At 38.1% G+C, this 13868-nt stretch overlaps 1 protein-coding gene across 1 annotated transcript in view; it reads left to right on the forward strand.

Annotated features, from left to right (window-relative positions):
• clcn2c (chloride channel 2c) overlaps positions 1–13868 on the forward strand; it is a 194984-nt gene that overhangs the window by 161477 nt on the left and 19639 nt on the right. The window contains exons 21-22 of the mRNA XM_057838103.1: positions 4072–4110; positions 7925–8029. Coding sequence (XP_057694086.1) covers positions 4072–4110; positions 7925–8029 — 144 coding nt within the window. The remainder of the gene's footprint in view (positions 1–4071; positions 4111–7924; positions 8030–13868) is intronic.

Consider the following 13868-nt stretch of genomic DNA (forward strand, 5'->3'; position numbering starts at 1 on the left):
GTTATTGTTTGTACCATGTATTATACATATATGTGTATGTTTTTTAAAGGTTGTATATTTATTATTTCAATTAAAATAATGCAAAAAAGTGAAAGATTATTTTACAAATTTTAATTGTCTCCTAGCTTGACCACAGGTCTGCCGACACATTGTGCACTGGAAGAATATTTTCTGTACTCAAATGCTGTCCAGTTTAACAGTTGAATTGATGCATTGACTCATCATTGCATCACATAAAAAAAGTAAGAGCAGATTGTCCCACTCCGTGACAGAGGGTGAACATGAGCTAAGTGGCTGTAACATCTGGAATCGCTGACTTTGGAGGCAGATTTCAGTCTTCTTGGCACTGTGCTGAAGCACAAGTAGGCATTTAAATGTTAATGTGTCCGTTTTTGGAAAATGACTGCAATATGTTATGAAATAATTTCATATATATAACAGTTTAGCCATCTATTTATCAGCCCATTCATGCAAACAGTACTTAAATGCATTGCAAATTTTGCTGAACCTGTTAAATGGGATGGAGGTGGTGTACAAAACAATAGCATAAGTTAACTGTACCACTTGAGCAAAATGTATTTTATGCCACAAATATAACAGAAATCCAGTTGCGGTCTATTGGAAGTGCTGTGGCGGTGATTTAACTCTCTATCTTCAAGAATTGAAAAGGATCTACAATGAATGACGTAGAAAACAACTGCAGCAGAGCTGAACATTATCCTTCTCTACAGCATTGTATTAACTCCAAAGCCATTAACAATGGTGTTAAAGCCTGCCTTCTAATCAGATGTAGCGCTAAGGCAGTAATAGAATTTGTGAACGATGAGCAAAGAAGTTACCATTAGTAGCAAGAAAATCAGCAGTTAATTGCATGCATGTGATTACTGTTGTAATGTTCCCCTCTTGCACCATTTAGTATCTGGCAGTATCTCAGAGAAACATCATTACTAAAAGCATGAAGCGCTAGGGAAAAACTTTGGATTGCCTCTTTTTTATTACTTTAAATTTCAACGGGCAACAAAGAAGAGGACCCACTGCATTGCATAACAGAGGTGGTTTCCTTATATACGATGAACCCAGTAAACGTAAGATTAAAGCAATTTATTATAGTGACACATTACTGTACAGGATTTGGTTTGATTTATGCATTTATGGTCAAATTATTTATCACTTGAACAAAAATATTACTCTTGCTGTTCACTGATATGACTTTGAAAGTAACTAACATGTCCAAAAAAATTAACCGTTGTACTGTACTCATGAAACTCTAGGTCATAAAAAACCTTTTGATATACAGAAGGTGTCCATAAGTGTGATGGTCAACTTGTGCCAATTGCTATTTTGATAGAAATTTATGATGAATAATATTCATAATCTTAAACCCTCTTCTATTGTTATTTTTGACCGTCATTAGCCATGCTTATTCTATAGTCCTAATCAAAATACTCAAAATAACTGATAAAAGATGATTACTTTATTTGTGCGTTCATCATTTGAATTTTCAAGTGTAGTTAGAAGATTGTTCTTTTTACACTGTTTGCATTTATTAGTTGATTATATTCCCTGTTTTCAACTTCCACTGCCAGAGAGATGGACGGAAAAATGTGACTAGAAATGTGAAAATGTATAACTTATCATATAACACTTACAATTAACTATATCGCTTGCGCTTGCTAAATTCTAGATTACCTTAGTTTCTGCATACCCTGTGCTAACGCAGTCTGGTATGGCTGCCACTTATTGGAAGAATGTGTCTGGATGTAAAGATGGATAGCTGATGAGCGCGGAACTGAGGGAGCTTTTTAATCTTTAACAGTTCACAGGAAAACCATAGTAAGCACGATGGTCTTTTGTCAGCACTCAGGGGACCTCTGATGTCATTTCTAGATATACAAATACTCATTTTGTCCAGACTCTGAATTCACTTTTACTTTTCAAAGGCATTCAGTAATCACACTATACACACGAGCCTGACATCTTTGTACTGCAATACATAGACATCTTTTGTGAGCATTGTTGCACCTAAGTATGACATCAACAGCTTTTATGGCATCCAAATGGAAATCCATTGGCATTACTATAAAGTGGTATATTAAAAAAAATCCTCCAATCTTTTGGCTCGTGTCTATTTTGTGTCATTCTTTATATTTGTGAGCTCAGCTCCACCTGGACTTGTTTGACAGCCTGCCAGACAGACATACAGTATGTGCTTGTTGAGTCAGCTTGAACTATTTATTTGTTTTGGAGACTTTATCTTTTTTAGTGTCTGCCTGAAACCCCTGAAGAGCAGCCTCATCCTATGTTGGTCAACATAGTGTATGTCTCCAAGGGCTAAAGTTTTCAATCTGGAGAAAATCTAAATTACCATACTGACGCCTACTCACTCACTTTCTCAGTCAGTCTCTCTTTAGCTCTAAAACTGCCCTCATTAGTAAAAACTTCCAAATTTATATACAGTGATCTCTCGCTACTTTTCGCTTCAAACTTCACGCCCTCTGTCCATCGCGTTTTTTTTTTGTTTTTTTTTAAATAAATACAGATGAGCCTTCCCGAGCTGATCATGTAGTCTCATTCTCCCTCCAGCTGCTCTTTGTTGGCCAGGCAGTGCACTGGAGTTGCTTATTAAAGTTAACGACGATTGACAGATGTTTAATGTTTGATCTTGCCACAGATGCTTGGAGGTCGAAGCTTCAAAGCGCATCATGCGTAAACATCGTCTAACTTGTTAAACAGTTTCTGTGGCAACTTATTGTGTGTAAGTCAGCAGCTTGAGTGGATTTGATTGGACTCACTCAATGAAGCATTTAATAAAGAAAAACATTTTCTACTTCATTCTTGTTTAAAAATAATTCGGTGGGACGGTAACATGTTTAATACTTCTCATAATTATTACATTTAAGTGCTTAAAAGCCATTTATTAAAATATATGTATACATATTATTTTTAATTATACTTTGGGGGAAAAAAAGTGAAAATACATACCTTATATATATACATATATATACTGTATATATATATACTGTATATATATATATATATATATATCTTTCTAATGCTATATCTGAATAAATACATGCCGCCACAAAAATTTTTAAAAAAAAAATTTTTTTTTTAATTGGGAGGCAAGAGGGTGCTACTTTGCGTTTTTTCACTTATCGCGGCGAGGTCTGGTTCCCATTAACTGCGAAAAACGAGGAATCAGTGTCGTATATATCCACTTCAAAAAGTGTGTTATTGTGACAATTAAGAGGCTTTTTGTTTTGTGACAGTGAATAGTGAGAGACAGTGGCAATTAAGTGTGTGTGAGAATGCATGTGGGTTTGTGTGTGTGAGGCGGGGGTGCGTGTGTGTGTGCACACGTCCATCCATGAATGTGTACTTGGCCTCATCAACTCCAGGCGCCACTGCCCTCTGCTTGCATAATGCTATGGTAGAGCAACCTATTGTTGCAGTTGCTAGGGTTACCAATAGGTCGTCCACTGCAGCGATGAGAATAAATGAGCTCAGGCTCCCATCAGCCCCAGGGTCCTGGTTACGTTTTTCTCCCATTTTTACCTAAAACACACGCATTAAAATCAGAGCAAACAAACGCCTGTTCTCGAGCACATTATTTAACACATACTAGTATAATCCCAGATTTTCTTCAAGGCAGAGTGTTGCAAGTGCTTTTCCGGCTTGTCAAACAGTATTGGCAAAGTCAAACCTGAAGTCATCAGTCGGGGGCTCTGAGGGTGGTGACAATCCATCTTTATAATGGTCATCTCTGCAGAAATCTCATGCATCATCCTCTCTCACTTATTAAATGCACTGTAATCACTCCTTTTAGTCACTCATTCTACTTCTACCCACCTGTCTCAGGACAGCCTTGCAGTGTAGCACTCATGATGTGATTCATGGTTGACCATGTGTCTGTATTATGTCATTATGTCAGAGCTACAGTTTAAAAGTGCATTTAGCTTACAGGATGTCATACATCATACCATACTCACTAAACACTTTCTTCACATTACAATCTAATCAAATGCATGTAATCCATAGTCTGACTTTTTTTCTGGGCCTTTATGTCTGCAGGATGATGACGATGTGGAAGATGATATGACTATCAGAGAGGTAAGACTATGGGTGTTTGCACTTACAACCCCCGGGTCTTAAATAGTGACTGCAAATTTCAAAGCACAAACGAGCCCCTAAAAGATGTATATACATTTTCCCTTGTGGAGGCAGCAACAATAATCAGAAGCTAGCACTGTCAGCCAATCTGTGCATCCAACTTCTAACAAAATTTATTGCAGCTCCGCTTACATTTTGCCCTAAGTAGTATCTCTCTCCTACAGAGTGCTAACTGATGGTGCTTAGACAAAGCCACTCCTGGTTAATTTACCCATGAAAGTGGATGGGAATAACAGCCAGCCTAGCCTCCAAGATAGAGAAACCTGGTGCAGTTTGGGAGGTTTTTATGTACAGTAAATTGCCAATTGTCTAAATTGCTTAGTCCACTTTTCTTTGCCGATATCATGTACAGTATATCTCATCCACCATCAGCAGTTGCAATTTCTTTTTTTAAATTAATAAATACATTGATTTTCACCTGGTTCACAATTCATCTCCCTCACTGACTGTTTTATACAACACATGATTTAGAGACCATTTTAGAATGGTTCCCAGTCCAGTGATAGGCTATCAGAGGGAGCAGATTTTAAGAGGTACTATATAATCACTTGTATGCCTTCTTTGTTGTGACTGACAGCACACATAATATAACATGAGCTCCTCAGAGCATATTTCAAGAGTGCTGTTGCTTCAGGTTTATAGCTCAGAATGTAAACGTGTCTTTAGCTGTCCCCTTTTTAATGGCCAACAGGGGCTACTCTACTGTCTGCATAAAGATGTCTGCTCACACAACAAAAGTAAATTAGAAAATTTCTAGCTCTGATATACTGTACTGCCTCAGAGCAGTTTACAGTTTTGAAAGCCAATCGAAACTTCATCTTCCATTTTACTATCCCATTTAAACATATTAACAATGTGCTCTAATAATTTTCAATACAAATGAAATTCAAATGAAGTTGGGATTTGGAGAATCTTATACAGAAGTACCTCGACTTATGATCCTTTGGACATCCAACGTAAAATTTGAGTCGTCTTTTTTTTTTTTTTTTTTTAAACTTATAAAAACATGCTCGAAATACAATGATATATTGACAGCTTCGCAATTTCATTGTTTTCCCGCAAGACTGACACACAGCAGATTTTCTTGTGAGGGAAATCAACATGGATCCCAAGAAGCTAAATGCAGGTGGTGAAAAAAGGGTAAAGGTGAAGCTTGGCATTGATATTAAGATGAAAATGATAGAAAAATATGAGCGTGGTGTGCACTTCAGGGAACTAGCTCGACAATAGGGCTGGAAAATGTCTACGACCTCGACGGTCCTCCTCCGACCTCCTTTTGCCAGTCTTTATAAGATGAGGTGACAATTATTATTATTGTAACATCGTAAGAAAATCCCTGGCATCGTCAGGTTTTTAATCATTTATTTCAGAGCTTGTGCAACATAACATGGCTACTGTACGCCAAAAACATGAAAAGAAAAAGAAAAACTCTTCCAAACCCCTCTCACTCTGGCATCAGTCACATAGTGCATTCAGGAACAGCATGAAAAACACAACCGCCGCATTAGAACCTAATTCATTACTATACCGATTTGTATTCATAATTTCTTTTGCTATGCGTAATTGCTATTTGTAATTGTACTTGCAGTATAAAGCATTTAGTGTAGGTTTTTGGGCTGTGGAACAAATTAATCGAATTATAACGTATTCTTATGGAGAAATCCGGCTCGACATATGACCATCTTGATTTGACAAACGAATTGCTGGAATTAATTAAATCTGTATGGAAAGGTACCACTATATTCAATGTTAAACTGATTAATAATATTGAATGTTTTTTTTATTTTTTATTTTTTTATTTATTTATTTTTTTAATATGAATACCCTCTCATTTTATATTTCATGCCTGCTCTATCTTCCAGAAAAGCTGGGACAGTGGCAACATAAAATTGAAAATTTTGAGGAAATCCAAAAAACATCAAAAGACAAAAATCAGAATCAGTTTTGGTATTAAAGAGACATCCCTTAAAAACTAAGTTTTCACCTGAAAGATAGAATGAGGTTCCCACATTGTGAACAACTAACTGCATGAGCAAAAAAAAAGTCTAATGAAATTCATTTGCAAATAAATTAAGGTTTTAATTATCTACTGTGAATAATATCATAAAATTTATGAGAGAATCTGCAGAAACCTCTTCATTTAAAAGGCAAGGTCAGATACAATCAAAAAGTTCCATGAAGCTTGCTGTGGTCCAACGAGGCCAATTTTCAACTTGTTTAAGCAGCATGATACTTCCATCCAAGAATCGTCTTTTCCAGGGACGTTTCTGCTTATTTTAGTAAGACAATGACAATCCACATTCTGACGTAATAATGGCATGGCTTCGAGCATAATACAGGCCTGCCAGTTGTCCATTTCTGTCTCCCATTGAAAATATGTGGCACATTGTGAAACTCGAAACACTGTATGACAACAGAGAAAGTACTATCTCGAACAAAGTTGTATATTGAGCAAGAAAAGGATCGTATTCCCACTACGAAGGTTCAACAGTTGGTGTCCTCTGTTTCCGAACCCCTATTGAATGTTGTTAACGGGAAAGGATATACAGGTAGTCCCCGGTTTACGATCGAGTTCCGTTCCTGTCAGAATTAACCCTTTAAATACTTCAAAACACCCTCAAATTAAAAAAATTAAATTATATTTAAAAAAAAAAAAAATATATATATATATATATATATATATATATACAAACACGTATAATATGTCTTTGTACTGTCCTCGCCAAGACGTTGGAGCCAAGTCCTAGCTAGACAGTAAGCTAAGCTCCGAAATGATTGTCAGACGTCCATGGTTTGCTGACTTTATTTAGGTAATCATGACATCAACACTTGCAGAATGAAACTAAAATAAAATTAAATCTGTCTCATCTTCAATAACAGCTATTCAAATTTATGTTTACAAGTAGCTGCAGATAAAGCAATAACAAACGATTAAGATGTATCAGTTAACGTCTGCACATCATCAAAAGCAATCACATAAACTCGCCCTAAGTATTCGACCACAATTGAAAACACACAATAAACAGTACAAAAGGGGTTTTATACAGCTGTCGCCTCTAGATGCTTCACAAGCAAACAATTGTTCGCGCAGGCTGTCACCTCGTTACTCGGCTGCTTCCTCATGTGTGCGTGTGCCATGACAGCTGTGTGTGAGGTGGGCGGGTGTGTAAATGCTCTCGCGTTTGGAAGTATAACCTGCTCTATGCTTCCTGTAGCAAAATAAAAGCATGCATCACAAACCATAGTCAACATTAAAAAAAAAAAAAAAATATATATATATATATATATATATATATATATATTTTTTTTTTTTTTTTTTTTTTTTAAATAAACCAAACACAAGCGTCGTAAAGTCGAGATCGTATAAGTCAGGTCCGTCGTAACCCGAAGACTACCTGTATACATTTTAACACAATGGTAAAAGAGTCCCCTTGTCCAAGCCTTTTGAGAACATAATGCAGGCATGAAATGAGTGAATGTTTCTTAAATTCATAATTGTTTTTTTTTTTTTTAATTGAATTTAATTATTTTTATTTAATTTTGAACATTAACTGCATCATATAATTAATTGATCGGTAGAAAACGATTTGCAAATCATTGTTTTCATATGTTGCACAGAACGTCCCAACTTCATTGAAATTGGGGTTTGTATTGTTAGTACTGCATGGTTTTAAAATCCTGTGTTTCACAAAATAGATTTTGTTCTTTCTCCATATTTCACTTGGACCCCCTTGTCTGTTCTGTATGTTTATAGATTGCTGAATGGGAAGAGATGCAGCTTGACGAGCAGGTCAACTTTAACAACTGCAAGATCGACCCGGCACCATTCCAGCTTGTGGAGCGCACATCACTACATAAGGTCTGATTATACTGTAGATACAACTTTCACTTTGTGTTCATATAATAATAAGTCTGATGTAACCTTTTTTCACTTTGGCAACACCTCATCACCATTACGTTAGTTTGCATTGTATCTCTCAATTCCTTTCACTTTTTACCTTGGCTTCAGGTTGATGTATAATAGTATAACGCATTGCATAATATATTTAATAATGTTTTCTTTCCAGCATGCTGTAAAACAGGCATTCATAACCCTTGGGCCCCGAAATTATTTGCATTTTCTACAGCAAACAGCCAAGAGCAGGTCAATCATACGTTGGGGCTGCAGACAGTCAGCTGCTCCCGCCTGAGCTCTTGCGCTGTCTGCAAAGTTTGACAATTGTTTCCATTGATAACCTATTGCTTGGCAATTGGTTTTGCCGGCATTGTAAATTTGAATCACAGTTGTGACAAGAAACTACAAAATTACAATGCACAAAATAAATTTTCGGGTTTACCCATAACACATATATACAGTGCACATAATTGTGCTTTAGAACAATACATAATTTATTTACAAAGTTTAATTTCATAAATACCTTTGGGTGAATGTATGCAAGGACAATGTACCGTGCCGAGTGCATTCATTGGGATGGAAGAATGTCTTACCTTTGAATATTCTCATCATTTTTCCTTTTCGCTTGGTCCATTGTCTTCTTTCTCTCGCGACCCATGTCATCCTTAACTTACACTTTCTCTTTTTATAGTTTAAAACATATTCTAATGAATGCAAATAAGGTTTTTATTTGCCCTTTTGATTACTAGTTATATTTTGTATTATTTTTGCCTCGACATGTACCGTAATTTTTGGACTATAAGGCATAACTGACTACAAAGCACACTTTGAAAACACATCAGATCTAAAGGGGGGGGGGGGGGCATCTTGAATATCTTTCTGTGTAATATAGGGCTGCAGCTATCGAATATTATAGTAATCGAGTAATCGACTGAAAATTCTATCGATTAATCGAGTAATCGGATAAAACAAATGTTTTTAGGTGAAGTGCAATTATAAATATACATGAGACAACAAGACATTTCATCTAATCTTGAACCATTTTCAGTCAATCAATGTCTTTATTTTTCTATGTATATTGTTGAAAACAGCCAACAATTGCATCTCAGATGTAACTAGAATTAAAAAAAAGACTAATTCACTGCTTTCACTCAAAACACCTTTAGATCTTATTTAAATATATATATGCAGTGCCTTGCAAAAGTATTCGGCCCCCTTGAACCTTGCAACCTTTCGCCACATTTCAGGCTTCAAACATAAAGATATAAAATTTTAATTTTTTGTCAAGAATCAACAACAAGTGGAACAAAATTTATTGGATAATTTAAACTTTTTTAACAAATAAAAAACTGAAAAGTGGGGCGTGCAATATTATTCGGCCCCCTTGCCTTAATACTTTGTAGCGCCACCTTTTGCTCCAATTACAGCTGCAAGTCGCTTGGGGTATGTTTCTATCAGTTTTGCACATCGAGAGACTGACATTCTTGCCCATTCTTCCTTGCAAAACAGCTCGAGCTCAGTGAGGTTGGATGGAGAGTGTTTGTGAACAGCAGTCTTCAGCTCTTTCCACAGATTCTCGATTGGATTCAGGTCTGGACTTTGACTTGGCCATTCTAACACCTGGATACGTTTATTTTTGAACCATTCCATTGTAGATTTGGCTTTATGTTTTGGATCATTGTCCTGTTGGAAGAGAAATCTCCGTCCCAGTCTCAGGTCTTGTGCAGATACCAACAGGTTTTCTTCCAGAATGTTCCTGTATTTGGCTGCATCCATCTTCCCGTCAACTTTAACCATCTTCCCTGTCCCTGCTGAAGAAAAGCAGGCCCAAACCATGATGCTGCCACCACCATGTTTGACAGTGGGGATGGTGTGTTCAGGGTGATGAGCTGTGTTGCTTTTACGCCAAACATATCGTTTTGCATTGTGGCCAAAAAGTTCAATTTTGGTTTCATCTGACCAGAGCACCTTCTTCCACATGTTTGGTGTGTCTCCCAGGTGGCTTGTGGCAAACTTTAAACGAGACTTTTTATGGATATCTTTGAGAAATGGCTTTCTTCTTGCCACTCTTCCATAAAGGCCAGATTTGTGCAGTGTACGACTGATTGTTGTCCTATGGACAGACTCTCCCACCTCAGCTGTAGATCTCTGCAGTTCATCCAGAGTGATCATGGGCCTCTTGGCTGCATCTCTGATCAGTTTTCTCCTTGTTTGAGAAGAAAGTTTGGAAGGACGGCCGGGTCTTGGTAGATTTGCAGTGGTCTGATGCTCCTTCCATTTCAATATGATGGCTTGCACAGTGCTCCTTGTGATGTTTAAAGCTTGGGAAATCTTTTTGTATCCAAATCCGGCTTTAAACGTCTCCACAACAGTATCTCGGACCTGCCTGGTGTGTTCCTTGGTTTTCATAATGCTCTCTGCACTTTAAACAGAACCCTGAGACTATCACAGAGCAGGTGCATTTATACAGAGACTTGATTACACACAGGTGGATTCTGTTTATCATCATCGGTCATTTAGGACAACATTAGATCATTCAGAGATCCTCACTGAACTTCTGGAGTGAGTTTGCTGCACTGAAAGTAAAGGGGCCGAATAATATTGCACGCCCCACTTTTCAGTTTTTTATTTGTTAAAAAAGTTTAAATTATCCAACAAATGTTGTTCCACTTCACGATTGTGTCCCACTTGTTGTTGATTCTTGACAAAAAAAATTAAATTTCATATCTTTATGTTTGAAGCCTGAAATGTGGCGAAAGGTTGCAAGATTCAAGGGGGCCGAATACTTTTGCAAGGCACTGTGTATATATATATATATATATATATATATATATAACCTAAAAATGTCGTTACGCTTGATAACACACATCACTTAAAAGTTAGGATTGTTTCCCACGTGTTTCAATTGAATTTCTATTTGTGTCAAGCCATTTTTAAGTTCTAGTTAAGTTTTAATTTAGTCTAAACTGTAAGTCCTGATAGGATTTTGAGTTTTTGCAGTGTTCAAAATAAATGTATGATACAGGCTGTATTGGAGCACATTAGGGACCAGTGCTACTTGGTGTTTTATCCAGCAATGACTACTGAGCTAAAATTGATAGTTAGCATTATTGAGTTTTTATTTTACACCCTCATCACTCCACAACGCTGTTATGTTAAAGCCTGTATGTAAGACACGTTGGCCACGCATCGACAGTGGTCATAATTAATAGAAACCTAGCCCTCCGCAGGGCTAACGTTACGTGAGCTAGTGACAGTAACGTTAATCTTATTTATTAGCGCTTAGCGCTCTTTATTAGCGCTTAGCGCTCTACTGCTTTAAGATGGCGGCTGTTTACTAACGCTGCCCAGACGCGGCCGAGTCTGTCATTTCGCATCTAGTTCAACATACATGTGATCTCTATGAGACTCATCAGACGCTACCTGCTACCAACGTAGCATCGTGCGGGCTAGTATTTAGCAACATCGGCGTTGTTTGTTGCAGCTGTCGGCTGCAGTAAGTTTTTTTTTGTTCGTTTGGTTTTTTTTGCTTCTTCCTCTACGCACGTGACATCAGCGCGTTGTCCCGCATTAAAAGTAGTCCGAGCAAAACGTGATGCTTAGAGCTGTCAAAATAAACGATTACTCGAGGTGAATAAAATTACTCGGATCAGTTTTTAAACCCGAGTTACTCGAGTTGCTCGAGTATTCGTTTCAGCTCTAGTATAATATTTATATTGTGTAGTAGTAACAAAATGATGCCACATAAATCGATCGAAATGAAAATGATCACCCTAAGGAGGGGCGAAATCTATAGGGTTATATTGCTGACACTATTCTGAGCGAGCAATAATGGATATTGAGCATATTAACCTAGATTTCGAGCACAAAAAATATATTGAGCGAGCAGTTAAAGATTTTAAGCGACCAATCATCGATTTTGAGCACAGAAAATAATATTGAGCAAAAAAAAAAAATCTACTCTGTGCCGCTCAATTCCCCCCTCTTGTCGTATCTCGACTCCTGTGCTCGTCGGTTTGTTTTCTCTGCGCGCTGAGTTAAGCACACGCGTTACCAACGTGTCACGAAGCCAACCAATCAGAGAGCTGGCGGAAGTACACTGACTTAAAATCTTTGACTGCTCTCTCAATATTCAACGTTCTCCCGTTGAAGTCAGTCACCTTTGCTTTTTCCGGGCGAATGTAACAAGTGATCTAATTGGAGGGCAAACAGCCAACCAGTGTACTTCTGCAAGCTCTCTGATTGGTTGGCTTCGTGACACGTTGGTAACACATGTGCTCAACTCAGCGCGCAGAGAAAACAAACCGACCAGCACTGAAGTCGAGAGACTCGAGATACTGAGCAAGAGCAGGACGGGGGAATTGAGCGGCACAGAGTAGATTTTTTTTTTTTTTTGCTCAATATTATTATCTGTGCTCAAAATCTACAATTGCTCACTTAAAATCTTTGACTGCTCGCTCAATATATTTTTTGTGCTCGAAATCTAGTTCAATGTGCTCAATATCCATTATTGCTCGCTCAGAATAGTGTCAGCAATATAACCCCATAGAAATCATACACCCCAAAAATGAAAGTGAAAAAAATCATGCAGTAGACTGGTCCATTTTGCCAAAATCTCATTGTAGCCCCTCAGATTGATTCTCTTGCTTATACACATGCCTGACATTGTCGGGGCATGCGCCTAATGAGATCTGAACCAGGGCAACACTGAGTTTCTGGACAGTTTCAGGTGAAATCTGGCGACCTGCAGGAGAATCCAGGAGACAGGTAGCTACTCCAAAATAGCTGGACAGGACCGTACGAAGTCTTTAAACGCTCAGCAGGGAGAGCAGATACCGGCTCCTTTGTGCAAGGAGGAACAGGATGAGCACTGGTGTTCTATCGGTCGTGAACGATTTGTTCTTTTTGAACGAATTGTTTGGGTGAACGAGACCGGACTAATCACCATCTGCACTGATTCGTTCTAAGTTGGGGCTTGTTAGCTGCGTGGGAGGCCGTTGAGCAACCGGCAGCCTCTTCTGACATCGCACATGACCAATCAGACGCCAGCCTCATCGCGGATATGGGAGGGAGCGGAAACAGAATCAGGGCGTCTGTCACTCACTTCCACGTGTGGCCAGTAAGCAGCCAACGTGCAGGGGGGGCAAGACTGAGTTATGTCACTTCCCGTTCAGTGACTCGGTCCTCCGGTTCCTGACCTAGCTTGCTGCTAACTTGACTTTCCAGTAATGCGGTGAACGAGTCAAAAAATGAAAGGAAATGACTTTGTCACATATTTGTTAACGTGGAGCCTATCATATGCTGCTAAAAACAGACAAAAACACCTCACAAACCTAGCGAGCATGGTTTAGTGTACTACTTTTCTCAACAGACTCGGGACTACCTATGACGACGTACTATGAATTTTACAGTAGTTTAAAACACGGGTAGCTACTGTCACTATATGGAGGCTTCATGGCAGCGATATTTACCTCATATGTGCACAGAAAAAAAGAATATTTAGTATGATCACCATAATACTGACTTGCAATGAAACTATATACATGTCAATTTTTTCCGAGTGTTTTATTTTTTTCGTGTCAGAGCGTGTCGGGTGTTGGTTGGTTTGACAAATTATGTCCATCCGTCCATCATGTGCTACTCAAGCGCCCAAAAACAACCCATGCGGACACGGGAGATGTCGCAATATGTCTAAATTTTTCTTAACAGACTAATGAGAGTAGAAAGGCAACATCGTAAAGAGCAAACAATTATTTCTCGTCAGCATTTGACGATCTGAGATGAGAGGACGACAGGGGAGCTG

The sequence above is a fragment of the Corythoichthys intestinalis genome, chromosome 6, assembly GCF_030265065.1.
Source record: "Corythoichthys intestinalis isolate RoL2023-P3 chromosome 6, ASM3026506v1, whole genome shotgun sequence".
In the NCBI taxonomy this organism is placed as follows: domain Eukaryota; kingdom Metazoa; phylum Chordata; class Actinopteri; order Syngnathiformes; family Syngnathidae; genus Corythoichthys; species Corythoichthys intestinalis.